The sequence below is a fragment of the Trichechus manatus genome, unplaced genomic scaffold (assembly GCF_000243295.1).
Source record: "Trichechus manatus latirostris isolate Lorelei unplaced genomic scaffold, TriManLat1.0 scaffold00242, whole genome shotgun sequence".
Lineage (NCBI taxonomy): Eukaryota > Metazoa > Chordata > Mammalia > Sirenia > Trichechidae > Trichechus > Trichechus manatus.
In genome coordinates, this window is record NW_004444178.1 from 1,027,802 (window position 1) to 1,047,265 (window position 19,464).

At 38.4% G+C, this 19,464-nt stretch overlaps 1 protein-coding gene across 1 annotated transcript in view; it reads right to left on the reverse strand.

Moving 5' to 3' along the window:
- The window catches only part of THSD7A (thrombospondin type 1 domain containing 7A), a 277,288-nt gene that overhangs the window by 210,715 nt on the left and 47,109 nt on the right, over positions 1-19,464 (reverse strand). Inside the window, exon 3 of the mRNA XM_004389354.1 lies at positions 3,702-3,950. Within this exon, the coding sequence (XP_004389411.1) occupies positions 3,702-3,950 (249 nt within the window). The remainder of the gene's footprint in view (positions 1-3,701; positions 3,951-19,464) is intronic.

Here is a 19,464-nt window from a genome sequence, read left to right on the forward strand (position 1 = left end):
ACATAAACCAGAGACTTCATCAGCCTGAGACCAGAAGAACTAGATGGTGCCTGGCTACCACCAATGAACGTCCTGACGGGGAACACAACAGAGTGTCCCTGATGGAGCAGTAGAACGATGGGATGCAGAACTCAAATTCTAGTAAGAAGACCAGACTTAATGGTCTGACTGAGACTGGAGGCACCTCAGAAACCATAGCCCCTGGACTCTGTATCACCCCAGAACTAAAACAGTTTCCAAGACCATCTCTGCAGACAAGGATTGGACCGGACTGTGGGACATAAAGTGATACTTGTGAAGAATGTGCCTCCTAGTCAAGTAGATACAAGAGACCAAAGGGGTGGCTTCTGTCCAGAGGTGAGATGGGAAGGCAGAGAGAGTTAGGAGCTGGTTGAATGTTCATGAGGAATCAGAGGCGGAGGGGAGGAGTGTGCTGTCACAGAATGGGGTGAGAGGTTGGGGTCTCATAACAACCTATGTAAAAAAAAACATTTCTGTATGGGAGACTAACTTGAAATGTAAACTTCTTTTAATTACAACAACAACAACAAAAAGGAAGATTAAGCTGAGAGCTCAAAAGATAAAATGATACTTCCAAGTCTGAACTGGCAGCAAAGTTAGTATTAGCAAGCTAGCACCTTGTTATTCCTGATAATACTTCTGTTTGTTAGAGAATGGGGATTGCTATGGTTGGGGAAGGATCTCTCCACCTTCTACCTGCCAATTAAAAAAAAAATGTTTATACTTTAAAAAAAAAAAAAAGAAATGAGTCATCAGTTAAGTTAAACTGAAAATTTGAAAATTTTATATATTTTTTTAATAGAATGGAGTCCCAATCCAGGTCATCCTAAGGAATCCTGTGCGAGGAATGTATTTTCAGCAATAAATGCAAATTGGTTACACATTCTAAGAAGAATGCTACCCCCCCCCCAAAAAAAAAGGGAAGGGGAGGGGATGGATACTCAGAGATGTTTATCTTGTTAATGGTGTTTAAATATATGAGAAAACCAAAAACCAAACCCATTGTCATCGAGTCAATTCTGACTTATAGTAAGCCTATAGGACAGAGTAGAACTGCCCCATAGGTTTTTCAAGGAGTGGCTAATGGATTCGAACTGCCAACCTTTTGGTTAGCAACTGCGCTCTTTCTTAACCATTGGGCCACCAGGGCTCCAAATATATGAGAGGAAAAATAATAAAGCATGTAGCATGAGAGAAAAATAGAGGAAACCCATAGGAGAGAAAATGCTTTGGAAATTCTGGCAACTTCTTGAGCTGAATATATGAAGAACCCAAAAGTCAGTGAAACAGGAAGAGATGTTAGGAAGGAAACCCTCTGTGGGGTTTTCTGTTACTTGTTACATCAGGGAGAATGGGTGTTTCCAAAATGCTGCTGAATTGAAGCGCTCAGATAAATTATCACTATATTTGTTGTTGCTATTATTATTTGTAACAATAGTGTTAATTTTTTTGCTCACTGGTTCCTGAAGTTCTAGCTGTATACATAGATACTCTTTAAAAGTTTGCAGTATCCCAGGGAAGTCTTAAAGAAGCTCATGCATATTTTTTGTGAAACTAAGATTTTTTTTCTGTTACTTTATAAATAACCTATAAACAAAGCTGAAGTAATTATTATCACCAAGAGCATTCACAGCAATGTCATGGATTGAATTATGTCCCCCCAAAAATGTGTGTTTCAATTTGGCTAGGGAAGACATGACTCCCAGTATTCTGTGGTTGTCTTCCATTTTGTGATTGTACTTTTATGTTAAAGAGGATTAGGGTGGGATTGTAACACCACCCTTACTCAGGTCACATCACTGATCCAATGTAAAGGGAGTTTCCCTGGGGTGTGGCCTGCACCACCTTTTATCTTAACAAGGGATAAAAGCAAAGAGAAGCAAGCAGAGAATTGGGGACATCATACCTCCAAGAAAGCAGTGCCAGCAACAGAGCACGTCCTTTGGGCCTGGTATCCCTGAGCGGAGAAGCTCCTAGTCCAGGGGAACATCGATAACAAGGCCGACAGAGAGAGAAAGCCTTCCCCTGGAGCTGGCACCTTGTATTTGGACTTTTAGCCTACTTTACCGTCACGAAATAAACTTCTCTTTGTTAAAGCCATCCACTTGTGGTATTTCTGTTATAGCAGCACTGGATAACTAAGACAGCAATGTCTTGGAATTGATAATTTTTGAGGACTAAAAACACTGTCAAATAACTCAAACTAGTCTTATTTCGTCTGAATTCTATGAACATTTACTGGGCACTTACTGTGTTCCAGGCTCTGTGATAAGCACTAGTGACCTAAATAAATAAATAGTATACCGTGTTTTTATGCAAATAATACGTGACCGTAATACTCCCCAACATGTTTTCTCCTTTTCAGAATGGGCAACTGAAGGCTTGACAGAACTAATGCCATAATGAACCTATAAGTTTTTTTCTTTTTTCTTTGCTTTCTCCCTTTTCATATACCTTCGTTAATGGCTTCATTTTGCACATACCTTTGTTAAGGACTCTGTTTTATGACTTAGGATCCCCCACAGGAAGATTAGAACCCAGATGTCAGAGAAGTATATCCTTAGCCCGATAAGGAAATGTCCAGTTCCCTATCTCTTTAGTATGATAAAGAGTCTCTTGTAATTATCCTGGAGTGAATAACAACACTTCTAACCTTTGTAAAAATCATATATAAGCTCTAATGTAAAAATGCCTTTTGGGACTCCCTAAGGACAGCCTGAGTTGCTGCTGGGTACCCGGTGGTGTACACTTCCTAAATTAAAACTTTCTCACTCTTTCTGACTTGGAGTGTGTTTCATTAGCTTGACTGCTCCAGGGCACAGACCCTATTCGGGTAACATAAAATTCTCCTTCTGGGTTTGTTTTGCCAGCTGCATCCCACACCCTTCCCTCCACCATGCACCCTCACAAGTGCTGCCATGCCAATCCTCTTCCACATGTTAATGTTAAAAAAAAAAATAGCATAACGCTTAGCCTGTGGGGAGGTGAAGCAGGCAATCATGCAGAAGGTGTGCATTATTTGCATAGAATATGGTAACCCTTGTCCTCAAGAAGTTTACAGTCTCATTATTTGAAGTAGTATTTTACTCTATTCAGTAATAGGATTTGTTATTATGTACAGTACTGAATTTCAATAGTAGGTGCACAGTGAGCAACAGAAACCAATATTCTGCAAGTTTATTTCACCTTATAGAATAGGGGTGGACAAACTATGACCCTAGGGCCAAATTGACCCTAACACCTCTTTTTGTAAATAAAGTTTTATTAGAATGCAGCCATACTAATTTTTTTACATATTGTCTATGGCTATAATGGCAGAGTTGAATTGTTGCCACAGAGACATATTGGCCTGTTACAAAAAATGTTTGCCAACCCCTGTTATGGAAAATACATAAACAGAATTTCTACGAAAAATCTAGCCTTCATGGAGATTTTGAAATTTATTTAAGGACACCTTTTCCCTGTATAGCCAGTATTTTTTTTTTGATTTATAAATTTCTAAATTTCTAAATTTATAAATTTCTTTTATCATTTATAAATGATGCTTCATTTTTCTACTTAGAATGAACACATATCACTATTTCTCAACACACTGTTCAGTTGAAATCGAACAGCTGGAGGGACATGCAACTTTGGCAGATGCTTTGGTGGAGACGGCAGTCTCCTCTTCATTTACTCACATGGCACACGGTGCGACACCATCTCCCTGGGAAACACAGGGTTCTGTTTCTTCAAGTTCTGGGCACTCCTTTTCGCTGCCAATAGGAAACTGCCTGATGGTGCGTGTCCTCACACGAGTGCCTTTAGGTGACACCATATCATAGCATGTTTTTGAGCATGGGCTCCATTCCGACCACTCAGACACCTGGCACTCTTTGGTGATCACACAGGACTGGAAGGTCAAGGGAAGCTTCTCTTGCTGGCAAAAGCTGCAAAAAATCGTTGATATTCTCATCACAGATTCACAGGCAGTTATGAACTTTGTCTTCTACACTCAAAAGTAAAATAAGCTTGGACATTTTTATTTATACTTAGAGGTGCAATAGCAATTTCATTGAAAATATATCAACATTTATGATGTGAAAAGGCAGTTAGATTCAAAACTAACATTTGCATTTCTCCTATTTTGTAAGGGTTGTTAAACCATTCATAGGAAATAGAAAATAAAGGGATTAAGCAAAATTAGCTGAAACTAAGTTTACCATACTGTTCATTTCACTCATTCCAGATTTGTTTTAATTTAGAAAATGGAAACCAAGAACTGTTAACATACGCCAACTTTCATTCTGTTTAGTGACTTAAATAAACATGCCTGGATAACTTAATATAACACTGTTTGGAAAAGGAAAAAGTAATTTAATATATGCCTAACAGTATTTTTTAATATCATTTTGAAACTTTAGCTGTAACAATTGTGCGCTTATTGATATACATCAACTGTTTAAATTCATACTTTAATAGAGTATGTATATGGTTATCCTAATTAGATATATTATAAATATTAAAATATAAATCTATTTATATCTCTACTATTTATTTTGTCAGTAAAGTATTTATGTTCAAGCGGTTATTATCTATCTATTCCTTCTTGAGTTAAAGGAATGTTAGACTCTAAATTGTAACGTCTACATACAAAAATGAAGATGATATTATGGTTCCCAGTCACTGAGGGGGTATGTACTTTGAGGAGCTTTCCTGGAATTGGATGGACTTGTGTTGGTTCTTAGTTGAACTCTTGCCCATTCTTAGTAACCAATAGTGCAGTTTATGAGACAGAGGCAGCCTGTCGACATGGCAGAGCCATCTGGTCCAATGGGAGAATGCACTGATAATTCTGTCTCCTCATTCAGGTACTACATTTATCTGTGGTAATCAACCATAGAGAGGGGCAGGGTTCCTTTTAACGTAACAATTCAGAATCAATCTTCTTAATCCTGCTGGCATGTGTACTAAGATTGCATTCTTAGGACACAATTAGAGCTCAAAGCATCAAAGTCAATTTGTCTGAGTTGAGAAGTCTGGGAGGTAGAATCATCTGATAACAGTGGTCAGAGGGCTATGTATGTGAGTCGGCTCTGTTCCTATAGCAACAGAAGGGACCAAAATCTCATTTCTACTCAAATTTCATGTATTGAGTATTAATGAATAGGGGGACTATGAAAATGATGATGATAACAATACTTATAGCAAATAAATATTGAGTGCTTACTATGTGCCACAACCAAGACGTAGTCATTAGAACAGAAAAGGGGATACTGTGTGGTTTAAAGTCAGGAAAGGTGTGCTTCAGGGTTGTATCCTTTCATTATCCTTATTCAATCTGTATGTTGAGCAAATGATCCGAGAAGCATCGGGATTGGAGGAAGACTCATTAACAACCTGCAATATGCAGATGACACAACCTTGCTTGGTGAAAGTGAAGAGGACTTGAAGCACTTACTGATAAAGATCAAAGACTACAGCCTTCCGTATGTATTACACCTCAACATAAAGAAAACAAAAATCCTCACAACTGGGCCAATAAGCAACATCATGATAAACAGGGAAAGTAATGAAGTTGTCAAAGATTTCTTTTTACTTATATCCACAATCAATGCTCATGGAAGCAGCAGTCAATAAATCAAACAATGTATTGTATTGGGCAAATCTACTGCAAAAGACCTCTTTAAAGTGTTAAAAAGCAAAGATGCCACTTTGAGGACTAAGATGCACCTGATCCAAGTCATGATATTTTCAACTGCCTCATATGCATGCAAAATCTGGACAATAAGTAAGAAAAGCCAAAGAAGAATTGACAACTTTGAATTATGATGTTGGCAAAGAATATTGAATATACCATGAACTGTCAGAAAAATGAACGAATCTGTCTTGGAAGAAGTACAGCCAGAATGCTCCTTAGAAGCAAGGATGGCAAGACATCTCCCATGTAGTTTGGACATGATATCAGGAGGGATTAGTCCCTGGAGAAGGACATCATGCTTGGTGAAGTAGAGGGTCAGTGATAAAGAGTAAGACCCTCAGTGAGATGGATTGACACTGTGGCTGCAACAATGGGCTCAAGCCTAACAACAATTGTGAGGATGGCACAGAACCCGGCAGTGTTTCGTTCTGCTGTACATAGGTTCGCTATGAGTCAGAACTGACTCAAGGGCATCTAACAACAACAACAACTGTGTGCCAACACTGTTCTATTCCTTACGTATTTTAAAGATATTAAATTATCTATACTTCAGAACAACTTTTTGAAGTAAGGTGTTATGCTTACTTCAACTTTACTGGTGAGGAATCTGAGCCACAGGAGGGTTAAGAAATTTTCCCAAGGTCTCACTTAGTGAGTGGTGGAGCTGAATATGATATGTGAAAGGGTTAACCTTCACTGAATGTCTGCTATGAGTTATGTAGTGTGTTGAGTTTTACCTAGAACATCCATGTTCTGCCTTTTTTTTTTTTTAATAGATGAGGAAATAGCTTTAACAATTCCAATTCTATATTCCAACTCATAGAGCTAGAAAATAGCAGGCTAGAATTCAAACAGGATATCTCTGCTTATGAGGCTTATGAGGGTAGGAACAAAGACAATGGCAATGGTAATGAAAAGGAGTTATTAACTACAAGAAAGGGAGAGTTAGAAACTAAAAGACCTGGTGGATACTTGAAGGAGTTTAAAAAGAGGATGGAACAAGTAAATAACTTGGATGTTTCTAGCTTTGCCCATCTGGTGAGCAGTATTCGAATTGTCTAAAATGGAGAATGTAGAGAAGCAAGTTTCTAGTTGTTGATAAGAGAGTGTAACATTAATATCCTGATTTGGTATGGATATATACCAAAAAAGAAAAAAAAAAAAAAAACCCAAAACCAAACCTGTTGCTGTCGAGTCAGGTCCAACTCATAGCAACACTATAGGGCAGAGTAAAATCGCCCCATAGAGTTTCCAAGGAGCACCTGGTGGACTCAAATTGTTGATCTTTTGGTTAGCAGCCATAGCTCTTAACCACTATGCCACCAGGGTTTCCATGGATATATACAGTAGGCAGAAATTTCCAGCAAGCAGTCAATAATTAAGAGTCAGCATTCAGTTTAAATCTCTGGATAGCATATCTACTTTTAGAAATCAGGAGCCTATCAGAGTTCAAGCTCCCAAAGGGTATTCTTCAGAGCCCTGGTGGTCCAGTGGTTAAGAGCTTGGCTGCTAACCAAAAGGTCAGCAGTTCAAATCTACCAGCTGCTCCTTGGAAACCCTATGGTGCAGTTCTACTCTGTGCTATAGGTTCGTTATGAGTTGGAATCTACTCGACAGCAATGGGTTTGGGTTTAGAGTTCAAACCCAAGGCCATAGGAGATGAGCACTCACATCCAGGGCACCATTGTATGACTGCATAATTCACACATGGTGGTACAGTGGACCTTGGTAGGACCATGAGCACTGTGATGTTTATTAATTTTATTTTGTGATTGTTAGTGAGACTAAATTCAATAGCTACTAAATTATTCAACCGCCATCCCCTATCATTCTCTGCTTTATTTTGACCATGCAAAAAGTTGACACTATAGAGCTTGGGAGAACTGTATATTCTAGTTCATCATGGTTTTCACAAGAACATGCCCCTTCGAGAAACCAAAGGCATGGGCTATGCCTCTGCAAGAGTGGCCTACTAGGAGATGTGATGGTCACTCTGGCAGCTTTCTTTTCATTTATGTGGCATGTTCAGGATAGCCCAGATGGCTAAGACTGGGTAGAACAAAAGCTTGGCTTTAGGACAGAGCAGATGTTACTTCACACACTTTGTATCAGATGCAGAGTAATTAGATAAATATTGGAAAATTAAAAAAAAAAAAAAGGAAAATAAAAAGTGGAGAGCAAAGCTTAATATTTGTCTTTAAAGATAGCTGCTCAAGGGATGACAGAGCAAAGATTATCCAATATATTTTGACATTTTTTATTTTAGGTCAAGGCTAAAACTGATAAACTGTAAAATTTATTTCATTTTAGTTTTGCTAATTTACATTATGCTACACAAAATTAGAATGCCACTTCAAATCCTTCCCTAAATTTATTTTTGTAGCCTATATTAGTAATCATAATACTCGTGAAAACATACCTACTTTCTGAAGGTTGCTTAATTAATCTCCCAAAATACCACTTCATTCTTTTTTTAGCTTCTTAAACAGAAATTTCTCAAGGCCCTCATTTTCTAAATATCAAATCCAAACTTCTCCATCTGTCAATCAAGGATCTACATAATCTTGTTACTACTTCCATTGCCCTCTCTCAGGTCTTCACTTAGCTACAACTCCTCCTCTCCAGTAACCTGCATTTCTGCCCACTCTTCTCACTGTATTTATGGAAAAACAGGCCAGTTCTATCTCCTCACCATTGCCCACACTCTTTGTCATCTGAAATTCTATTGCCCATCTTGTTTTGTATTTTTTTTAAATTATGGCATATATGTATATATGCCATAATTAAATATATATATATATATATATTTTATAGATGAGGATATAGACTCTAAAATTTATGTATATCTATATCTAGCAATCTAAAACAAAATATTTGTCATTTCAACATTTTTTTACATGTACAATTCAATGACATTAAATATGTTCATCAGGCTGTAAAACAATCACCACTATCTAATTTCCAAATTTTTACATAGCCCTTAAGACAAGCTTAGTGCCCCTAAGCAATTATTGCCTCTGTCCTCCTCCCTCCAACTCCTGGTAATCACTAATAAACTTTGGTTTCTACATAATTGCTTATTCTAGATATTTCATATAAGTTCTCCTATTCTTTTTTCCTCTCTGAAGCAAACTCTCTCAGGACTTAGGTGGTATGGATGAGCCACAGGAATACCTCTAAATGTGGCCTGAGACACTCCTCTCCTGAACACCAGCATATGATGGTTTTCCTTTCTCATGGGAAGCAGATGAAATTAATAGACTGCAGGGAGGCAGGGCCAAGATGGCAGAGTAGTCAGACACTTCCTGTGGTCCCTCTTAGAACAAAGACCCAATAAAACAAGTTAATCAATTATATATGACAATCTAGGGGCCCTGAATATCAAAGACAAAGTTAAGAAATCAGACTAAGTGGCAGGAGAGGGACAGACAGCTCAGAAGCAGTGAGGAGTTGCCAGACCTGACCCAGCAAGAACTGGCATCCTGCAGGCTGGATTGGCTGGCATGTGTGGTGAGGCAAGCAGTATCACTCAGGATGCATTTTTCACATCGGGAGAGACCGAGTGGCAGAGAGTCTACTCAAGCTTCCAGAACCAGTAAAAACAGTGATCAAACGGCAAAAGATAAGTACATGTGTCTAATCTACTGCGCGCATCAAAAAACATCGCTTTGAGAAAAACCTCTCTCCCATTTACTTGCCCCTTTGCTGCTCTGTACCAGGTCTCAGACCCGCTTCAGAGATTGCTGCATCCCCTGGGCAGGAAGTAGAACCCATCACACACCCTGAGCCATTCTCCCGGCTTTGAAGAAGGAACAAATTAACAAACAGAAAAAAAATAATCTGCCAGCTACCCTAAGCCAGGAACTCAGGGCAGGCGCAGCTCCTTTGCCTAGGCACAGGCATAAGGGGTCCACAGACTCTGAATGCCTTTCACCCTTGCATAGACATTTGTGGGCCCATTTCAACAGTGTAGGCCCTCATTACCACAGTAGAACAGGGTTTATTCTGAAGCCTAACTTCAACTGTATCAGCTATATGGTGGAAAAGCAGGTTCATGACATTTGACACCGCTCTCTGCCCATTAAGCAGGGTCCTCACCCACATCAGGGGCCTGAGGACGGGTGGCTTATGCCACCTAGCCACCGGCAACAGGGGTCCAAGAATAAGTGATGTCTCCCAGTCCTTTAAGCCAACAGCATTGGGTGCCCATAGTTCAGCTGCAAAACCCACCTACCTACGCACTCTAGGGAACAGGGACATGTTTTCCTCCCAGACACTCAGAGGCAGCCGTAAGCCCCCTGCCTTGCTCAGCACATGACCCCCTACTGCAGCCAGATACCTGTGCCTACACCAATCACTCCTGCCTGTCTAGGACTGTATGTGAGAGCCTGCACCACATACTTCGTGACCAACTACCTTGACACCTGAGCTGAAACCGTATAAGAAAAGTAAATGGACTCCTGGGTTCACATATCTAGTAACAGATATAACCACCTGGTGACAGGACGTTAGAGCTTCAAAGGCACCAATAATCAAACTAGCTCACAGGAGCAGCCTATTTGGGCATATCAAAACAAAACAAAACAAGAAGCTAGGACATAGTAAGCAAGCCTAAATTAAATAAATATAATAACTTACTGATGGCTCAGGGACAACAGACAATATCAAATCACATAAAGAGGCAGACAATGACGGCTTCAGCAAGCTCCCAAAACAAAGAATTAAGAAATCTTCTGGAAGAAGAGAACTTCTTGGAATTACCGGGGGTGGAATACAAAAGATTAACATACAGAACTCCTCAAGAGATCAGAAAGGAGATCAGGCAAAATGTAGAACAAGCCAAGGAACATACAGACAAAACAATAGAGAAACTTAAGAAGATTAGAAAAGAGCATAATGACAAATTTAACAGGCTACAAGAATACATAGAGTGACAACAAACAGAAATCCAGAAGATTAACAATAAAATGTCAGAATTAGACAATTTTACAGAAAGTCATAGGAGCAGAATTGAGGCAATGGAAGTCAGAATTAGTGAGGCTGAAGTTAAAGCACTGGACACCAACTTATTTGAGGAAACATCAGAAAAAAGAATTTAAAAAAATGAAAAAACTCTAAGAATTATGTGGGACTCTATCAAGAGGAATAACCTACAAGTGATTGGAGTACCAGAAAGGGTTGGGGGGGATAACAGAAAATACAGAGAGAATTGCTGAAGATTTGTTGGCAGTAAACTTCCCTGATATTGTGAAAGATGAGAAGATATCTATCCAAGAAGCTCAATGAACCCCACACATGGTAGATCCCAAAGAAAGTCACCACAACATGTTACAATCAACTTGCCAAAATCAAAGTTAAAGAGAATTTTAAGAGTGGCTAGGGATAAATGGAGTCATCTACAAAGGACAGTCAATAAGAATAAGCTCAGACTACTCAGCAGAAACCATGTAGGCAAGAAGGCAATGAGATGACATATATAAAGCCTTAAAAGAAAAGAATTCCCAGCCAAGAATTATATATCCAGCAAAACTGTCTCTCAAATATGATGGCGAAATTAGGGCAGTTCCAGATAAACAGAAAATCAGGAAATTTGCAAAAATTAAACCAAAATTAGAAGAAATACTAAAGGGAGTCCTCTGGTTAGAAAATCAATAACATCAGATAACAACCCAAGACTAGAACACAGGAGAGAGCAACCAGATATTAAACCAGTCAGGCAAGTCACAAAAATAAATCAAAGCTAAAAGACTGAAAATAGGATAACAGAGATGTCAACATGTAAAAAATGACAACATTAAAACAAAAAAGGACTAAAAAACGTCGTCATAGATCTTTCATATGGACAGGAATTCAAGGCAATATAAAGATATAAAGGAAAAATAGGGGTAAATATTAAGATAAACACAAGAGAAGCTAACAATCCTACACATCAAAATAAAAAACAAGAAAAACATAAAGACTCAGCAAATACAAACTCAACAAAAATGAAAAAGATGAAAAGAAAATACATTTAAAAAAACGACTCAGCACAGAAAATTAAGTAGAACAAAGAAACTGTAAACAAAGCAAAAAAAAAAAAGACATCAAAATGACAGCACTAAACTCATACCTATCAATAATTACGCTGAATGTAAATGGACTACATGTACCAATAAACAGACAGGGAATAGCACAATGGATAAAAAAATCTCCATCCATCTATATGCTGCCTACAAGAGACACACCTTACACTTAAAGACACAAACAAACTAAAACTCAAAGGATGGAAAAAAATATATCAAGCAAACAACACTCAGAAAAGATTAGGAGTGGCAATATTAATCTCTGACAAAATAAAATTTAAAGTAAAATCCACCGCAAAGGATAAGGAAGGACACTATATAATCATTAAAGGATCAGTACACCAGGAGGGACATAACTATAATAAGTATTTACGCACCTAACGACAGGGTTCCAAAATACATAAACTCTAACAGCACTGAAAAGAGATAAACAGCGCCACAATAATAGTAGGAGACTTCAACACACCACTTTCGGTGAAGGACAGAACATCCAGAAAGAAGCTCAATAAAGACATGGAAGATCTAAATGCTACAATCAACCAACTTGATCTCATGGACATATACTGAACACTCCACCCAACAACTGCCAACTATAGTTTCTTTTCCAACGCACGTGGAACATTCTCCAGAATAGACCACATGTTAGGCCTTAACAAAGTCCAAAGCATCAAAATATTACAAAGCATCTTTCCTGACCATAAAGCCATAAAAGTAGAAATCAATAACAGAAAAAGCAAGGAAAAAAATCAAACACATGGAAACTGAACACTTTGATCAAAAACTACTGGGTTATAGAAGAAAATAAGGATGGAATGAAGAAATTCAGAGAATCAAATGGGAATGAAAACACATCCTACCAGAACCTTTGGGACACAGCAAAAGCAGTGCTCAGAGGTCAGCTTAGAGCAATAAATGCACACATCCAAAAAGAAGAAAGGGCCAAAATCAAAACATTAACGCTACAACTCGAACAAGAAGAAACAGAGCAGCAAAAGAAGCCCTCAAGTGCCAGAAGAAAGGAAATAATAGGAATTAGAGCAGAATTAAATGAAATAGAGAATAGAAAAACAATTGGAAGAGTTAACAAGACCAAAAGCTGGTTCTTTGAAAAGATCAACAAAATTGATAAACCATTGGCCAAGCTCACAAAAGAAAAACAGGAGAGGAAGCAAATACCCCATATAAGAAATGAAATTGGTGATATCACAACAGACCCAACTGAAATTAATAACAGAATACTATGAAAAATTGTACTCTAACAACTTTGAAAACCTAAAGGAAATGGACAAATTTCTAGAAACTCACTACCTACCTAAACTAACACAAACAGAGGCAGGGCAACTAAATAAACCTACAACAAAAGAAGAGATTTAAAGGTAATTTAAAAACTCCCAACAAGTATGGCCCTGACAGTTTCACTGGAGAATTCTACCAAACTTTCAGAGAAGAGTTAACACCACTACTACTACAGGTATTTCAGAGCATAGAAAAGGATGCAATACTCCTAAACGTATTCTTTGAAATCAGCATAACCCTGATACCAAAACCAGGTAAAGACACCAGAAAAAAGAAAATTAGAGACCAATATTCCTCATGAACATAGATGCAAAAATCCTCAACAAAATTCTAGCAAATAGAATTCAACAACATATCAAAAAGATAATTCACCATGACCAAGTGGAATTCATACCAGTTATGCAGGGATGGTTCAACATTAGAAAAACAATCAATGTAATCCGTCACATGAATAAAACAAAAGACAAGAACCATATGATCTTATCAATTGATGCAGAAAAGGCATTTGACAAAGTCCAACACCCATTCATGATAAAAACTCTCAGCAAAATAGGAATAGAAGAGAAATTCCTGTACATAATAAAGGGCCTGTATACAAAGCCAACAGCCAACATCATCCCAGATGGAGAGAGTCTGAAAGCATTCCAGTTGAGAACTGGAACCAGACAAGGATGCCCTTTATCACCACTCTTATTCAAGATTGTGCTGGAGGTCCTAGCCAGAGCAATTAGGCTAGAAAAAGCAATAAAGGACATCCAAATTGGTTAGGAAGAAGTAAAAGTATCTCTATTTGCAGATGATATGATTTTATACACAGAAAACCCCAAAGAATCCACAAGAAAACTACTGGAACTAATAGAAGATTTCAGCGAAGTATCAGGATACAAGATAAACATACAAAAATCTGTTGGATTCCTCTACATCAACAAAGAGAACTTGGAAGAGGAAATCATCAAATCAATACAATTTACAGTAGCCCCCAAGAAGACAAAATACTTAGGAATAAATCTAACCAGAGACGTAAAAGATCTATACAATGAAAACTACAAGACACTACTGCAAGAAACCAAAGGAGACATACATAAGCGGAAAAACATACCTTGTTCATGGATAGGAAGACTCAACACTGTGAAAACGTCTATTCTACCCAAAGTGATCTACAGATACAATGCAATCCCAATCCGAATTCCAACAGCATTTTTTAATGAGATGGAGGAAAACATCACCAACTTCATATGGAAAAGGAAGAGGCGCTGGATAAGTAAAGTATTACTGAAGAAGAAGAACAAAGTGGAAGGCCTCACACTACCTGATTTTAGAACCTATTATACCAACACAGTAGTCAAAACAGCCTGCTACTGGTACAACAACAGATACATACAGCAATGGAACAGAATTGAGAATCTAGACGTAAATTCATCCACCTATGAGTAGCTGATATTTGACAAAGGCCCAAAGTCCATTAACTGGGGAAAAGACAGTCTCTTTAACAAATGCTGCTGGCATAACTGGATATACATCTGTAAAAAAATGAAACAAGACCCATACCTCACACCATGCACAAAAACTAACTCAAAATGGATAAAAGACCTAAATATAAAATCGAAAACAATGAAGATCATGGAGGAAAAAATAGGGACAATGCTAGAAGCCCTGATACATGGCATAAACAGAATGCAAGCCATAAGTAACAATGCACAAACACCAGAAGAGAAAATAGATAACTGGGAGCTCCTAAAAATCAAACACTTATGCTCATCAAAAGACTTCACCAAAAGAGTAAAAACACAACCTACAGACTGGGAAAAAAAATTTGGCTACAACAAATCCGATCAGGGTCTAATCTCTAAATCTACAAGATACTGCAAAACCTCAACAACAAAAAGACAAATAACCCAATTAAAAAATGGAAAAAGGATATGAACATGCACTTCACCAAAGAAGACATTCAGGAAGCTAACAGACAGATGAGGAAATGCTCACAATCATTAACCATTAGAGAAATGCAAATCAAAACCACAATGAGAGACCACCTCACCTCAACAAGGCTAGCATTAATCCAAAAAACACAAAATAATAAATACTGAAGAGGTTTTGCAGAGACTGGAAAACTTATACACTGCTGGTGGGAATGTAAAATGGTACAACCACTTTGGCAATCAATTTGGGGCTTTCTTAAAAAGCTAGAAATAGAAGTACCATATGATCCAGCAATCCCACTCCTTGGAATATATCCTAGAGAAAAAAGAGCCGTCACACAAATAGATATATGCACACCCATGTTCATTGCAGCACTGTTCACAATAGCAAAAAGATGGAAACAATCTAGGTGCCCATCAACGGATGAATGCATAAAGTATGGTATATTCACAGAATGGAATACTACACTAGGATAAAAAAACAGTAATGAATCTGTGAAACGTTTCATAACATAGATGAATCTGGCAGGCATTATGCTGAGTGAAATTAATCAGTCACAAAAGGACAAATATTGCATGAGACCACTATCATAAGAACTCAAGAAAAGGTTTAAACACAGAAGAAAACATTCTTTGATGGTTACAAGGGTGGGGAGGGAGGGACAGGGGTATTCACTAACTAGTTAGACAAGAATTATCTTAGGTGAAAGGAAGGACAACACACACTACAGGGGAAGTCAGCACAACTGGACTAAACCAAAAGCTAAGAATTTTCCTGAATACAACCAAACACTTCAAGGGACAGAGTAGTAGGGGCGGGGGTCTGGCGACTATGGTTTCAGGATACATTTAGGTCAATTGGCATAACAAAGTGTTTTAAGAAAATGTTCTGCAACTCACTTTAGTGAGTGGCGTCTACTGTCTTAAAAGCTAACAAGCGGCCATCTAAGATGCATCAATTGGTCCTAACCACCAAAGAAGAATTAAGAACACCAAAGCAACAAGGAAAATATGAGCCCAAGAGACAGAAAGGGCCACATAAACCAGAGACTCCATCAGCTTGAGACCAGAAGAACTAGATGGTGCCCAGCTACCACCAATGACTGCCCTGACAGGAAACACAACAGACAGTCCCTGATGGAGCAAGAGAAAAGTAGGGTGCAGAACTGAAATCCTAGTAAAAAGACCAGACTTAATGGTCTGACTCAGACGGGAGGGACTCTGGAAGACATAACCCCCAGACTCTGAAACCATTCCTGAAGCTAAGTCTTCAGACAAAGATTAGACTGGACGATAAGACATAAAATGATACTCTTGAAGAGTGTGTTTCTTAGTTCAAGTAGATACATGAATATAAATGGGCATCTCCTGTCCAGAGGTGAGATGAGAAGGCAGAGAGGGTCAGGAGCTGGTTGAATGGACACGGGAAATCCAGGGTGGAAAGAAGGAGTGTGCTGTCACATTATAGGGAGAGCAACTAGGGTCACATAACAATGTGCATGTAAATTTTTGTATGAGAAACTAACTTAACTGTAAACTTTCACTGAAAGCGTAATAAAAATAAAAGAAATTAATAGACTGCAAATATGACGTTATAGGCTATCGACAGGAATTATGTGTCCCGTAAAAAAGGTAGGGTGTATATCTGCATTGAAGTGGCTAAAAAATGACACCTGTAAGTTCTCTGTTTGAAACTTCTTTGCTGAGAATCCAATTTGTTTAATCTCTCTCATATGATCGATCTACCTATCTAGATAAAACCAGAAACCAAACCCGTTGCCATCAAGTTGATTTTGACTCATCGCAACCCTATAGGACAGAGTAGAACGGTCCCATAGGGTTTCCAAGGGTATAAATCTTTACAGAAGCAGATTGCTACATCTTTCTCCTGCAGAGTTGATGGTGGGCTTGAACCACTGACCTTTTGATTAGCAGCCAAGCTCTTAACCACTGTGTTGTTAGGGCTCCTTATCTAGATATAGACACATGAAGAGAAAAAAAATCATCTTTTTTTTTTTGTTGATGTTCCTAATAAAGTAAAAAAAAAAAAGGAAATCATGATTTGATTTTGAATATTGCCATACATAGACTGTTTCTATTCCAGGGAAAGTAATAAAGGCAATCAGAATAGTTTCTCATCATCTTGGTGAAGCCTAACACCTTCAGTGTGGTTCTGGAGGTGGAAGTTGATCTTGGAGGCTTAGTCTAGTCTAGTGTTTCGATGCTCAAAGTTTGGTCAAGGAACCAACATCATTGGCATTGACTGAGAGCTTGTTAGACACACAGAATCTCAGATCCCCACTCTATAGCACTGAATCAGAATCTGTATTTTAACATCATCTCCAGGTGATCCATATGCACATTGAAGTTTGAGAAGTAGTGGACCACAGTCAATTCCCCTAACCATTCTAGAAATATAAGCTATCCAAAATTTGAAGTTGGCAAATGAATCTTTACTAATATAGCTCTACTTCTTACAGACACAGAAACTGAGTAAATCATACAAAATGGGATTTATTACCACCATAACTGGATTCAACTCAAAGGCAATGGGTTTTTTTATTAGGTGGTTTGCAAAATAATTGGACAGGCTGGAAGAGAAGGCTCTAGGACAAGCTTCCAGAACAACTGCTAGCCCTCAGAATCTCACCATTTCCTGATCCACAAAGCTGCTGCTGTGGCTGCTGGAAACCATAGTGTCTCTACCACAAACAACCCCATGAACTGGATCCTGACCTGTTTAGAATGACAGCTCAGCTCTAGTACATGTAACTGTTAGTGCCTGAATTACATCCAGCAACCTGGTTGCAAGTGACTTTGAAAAATACCACTTTCAGTTTTCTGCCTTTGCAGTATAGGAAGTCCCACTACGGCAGCCCTAGTCAAAATGTGGTCAATGGACCAAGGCAACTATTTGCTAGCAGTGGGCAATGAGTAAGCACAGGAATTGAGAGTAAGTACGGAGAGAATTTTACAGCAACTTGAAGTTGCTATGACAGCAAAGTGCATCTGTCATCTGTGGACTCATCTCAATGAACAGTGTATAGGCCAGTTTTGTTAATATCAAATTCCATGGTGAGAGGCATGTGACATGAGCAAGCTAAACTTGGTGCATACAAGGTTTGCTCACTAGGACCATGTTATTACACAAATAACAAATAAAACAAAAATAAAAAGAAACAATCAAAAATTTGGACCTTTCCATAGATGGCCTGAGAAGCACTGAACTGGGGAGCTAGGTGATTGATGAGCCAGCCAATCCATGATACCACCCTCTCCCCAAACCCACCTCACTTCCTTGCTTCTTCATGAGGCCAGTTGAACTGTGATGAGATCATATAACTTCTTAGAAATATAAAACATTTTTGCACTTAAGAACATATTATCTATAAACAAGAGCCATAGAAATGTCTGTTCTAGTCACTGTAGAATTAGCCTACAATAACCACTTACAATATTTTTATTGAATTAAAAAACAGGTTTTCTTCCTGTAAAGATATAAATAAATTTGATAACCCTACATGTTGTAGGAAGATTTTCTTTGTAAAAGGATATTACTCTAAATATTTGTGTGATGTAACAAGCATCCTTAACTTTTGTAATGTGAACAAACACAATTTGTTTAAAATATCCATTTGGTTTGTATAAAACAAAATACATTTTTAGACTTGTATACTCTTCTAAAGGAGCTCTGGTGGCAAAGTGGTTAAGGGCTCAGTTGCTAACCAAAAGGTCAGCAGTTCGAACCCACCAACCTCTTCACAGAAGAAAGATGTGGCAGTCTGCTCCTGTAAAGATTACAGCCTTGGAAATCCTGGGGCAGTTCCACTCTGTTCTATAGGGTTGCTATGACTTGGAATCAACTTGGGGGCAATAGGTTTGGCTTTTGGTTTTATCCTTTGCTAAAATCCCTGGGTGATGCAGAGGGTTAAACACCTGACTACTTGCTGAATGGTTGGTGTTCGAACCTACCCAGAGGTATCTTGGAAGACAGGCCTGGTGATCTGCTTCCGTAAGGTCACAGCCCTGAAAACCCTATGGAGCAGTTCTACGCTGTACACATGGAATGGCCATGAGTCAGAATTGACTCGACAGCCACCACCAACATACTGTGAGATACAGTAGACTCACAGATTTTATATGATTAGGTAATTTGTTCCAAGAATGAAAGTGGTTGCCTTAATCCTGGCCAACAAAATATAAGGCTAATGAGACTTAAACCACATATGTAGTATTAGTGTAATTCTATTGACTACGCAAGAAAAAATAAATGTCATGTTCTTCCATAGGTGTAAGCTTTTTCACATATACTAATAGAGCCATCTGAGTTCCAGCAAAATGGTGCTCTAGGCAGAAGCACCACGCCGTCCCTCCACAGCAAAGATCCGAAAAACTAAGCCAAACAGAGAATACAACAATCCTGAAACCCTAAAATATCAAATGAAGAGATAAAGAACTCAGCCAAGCACCAAATGGAGTGAGAAAA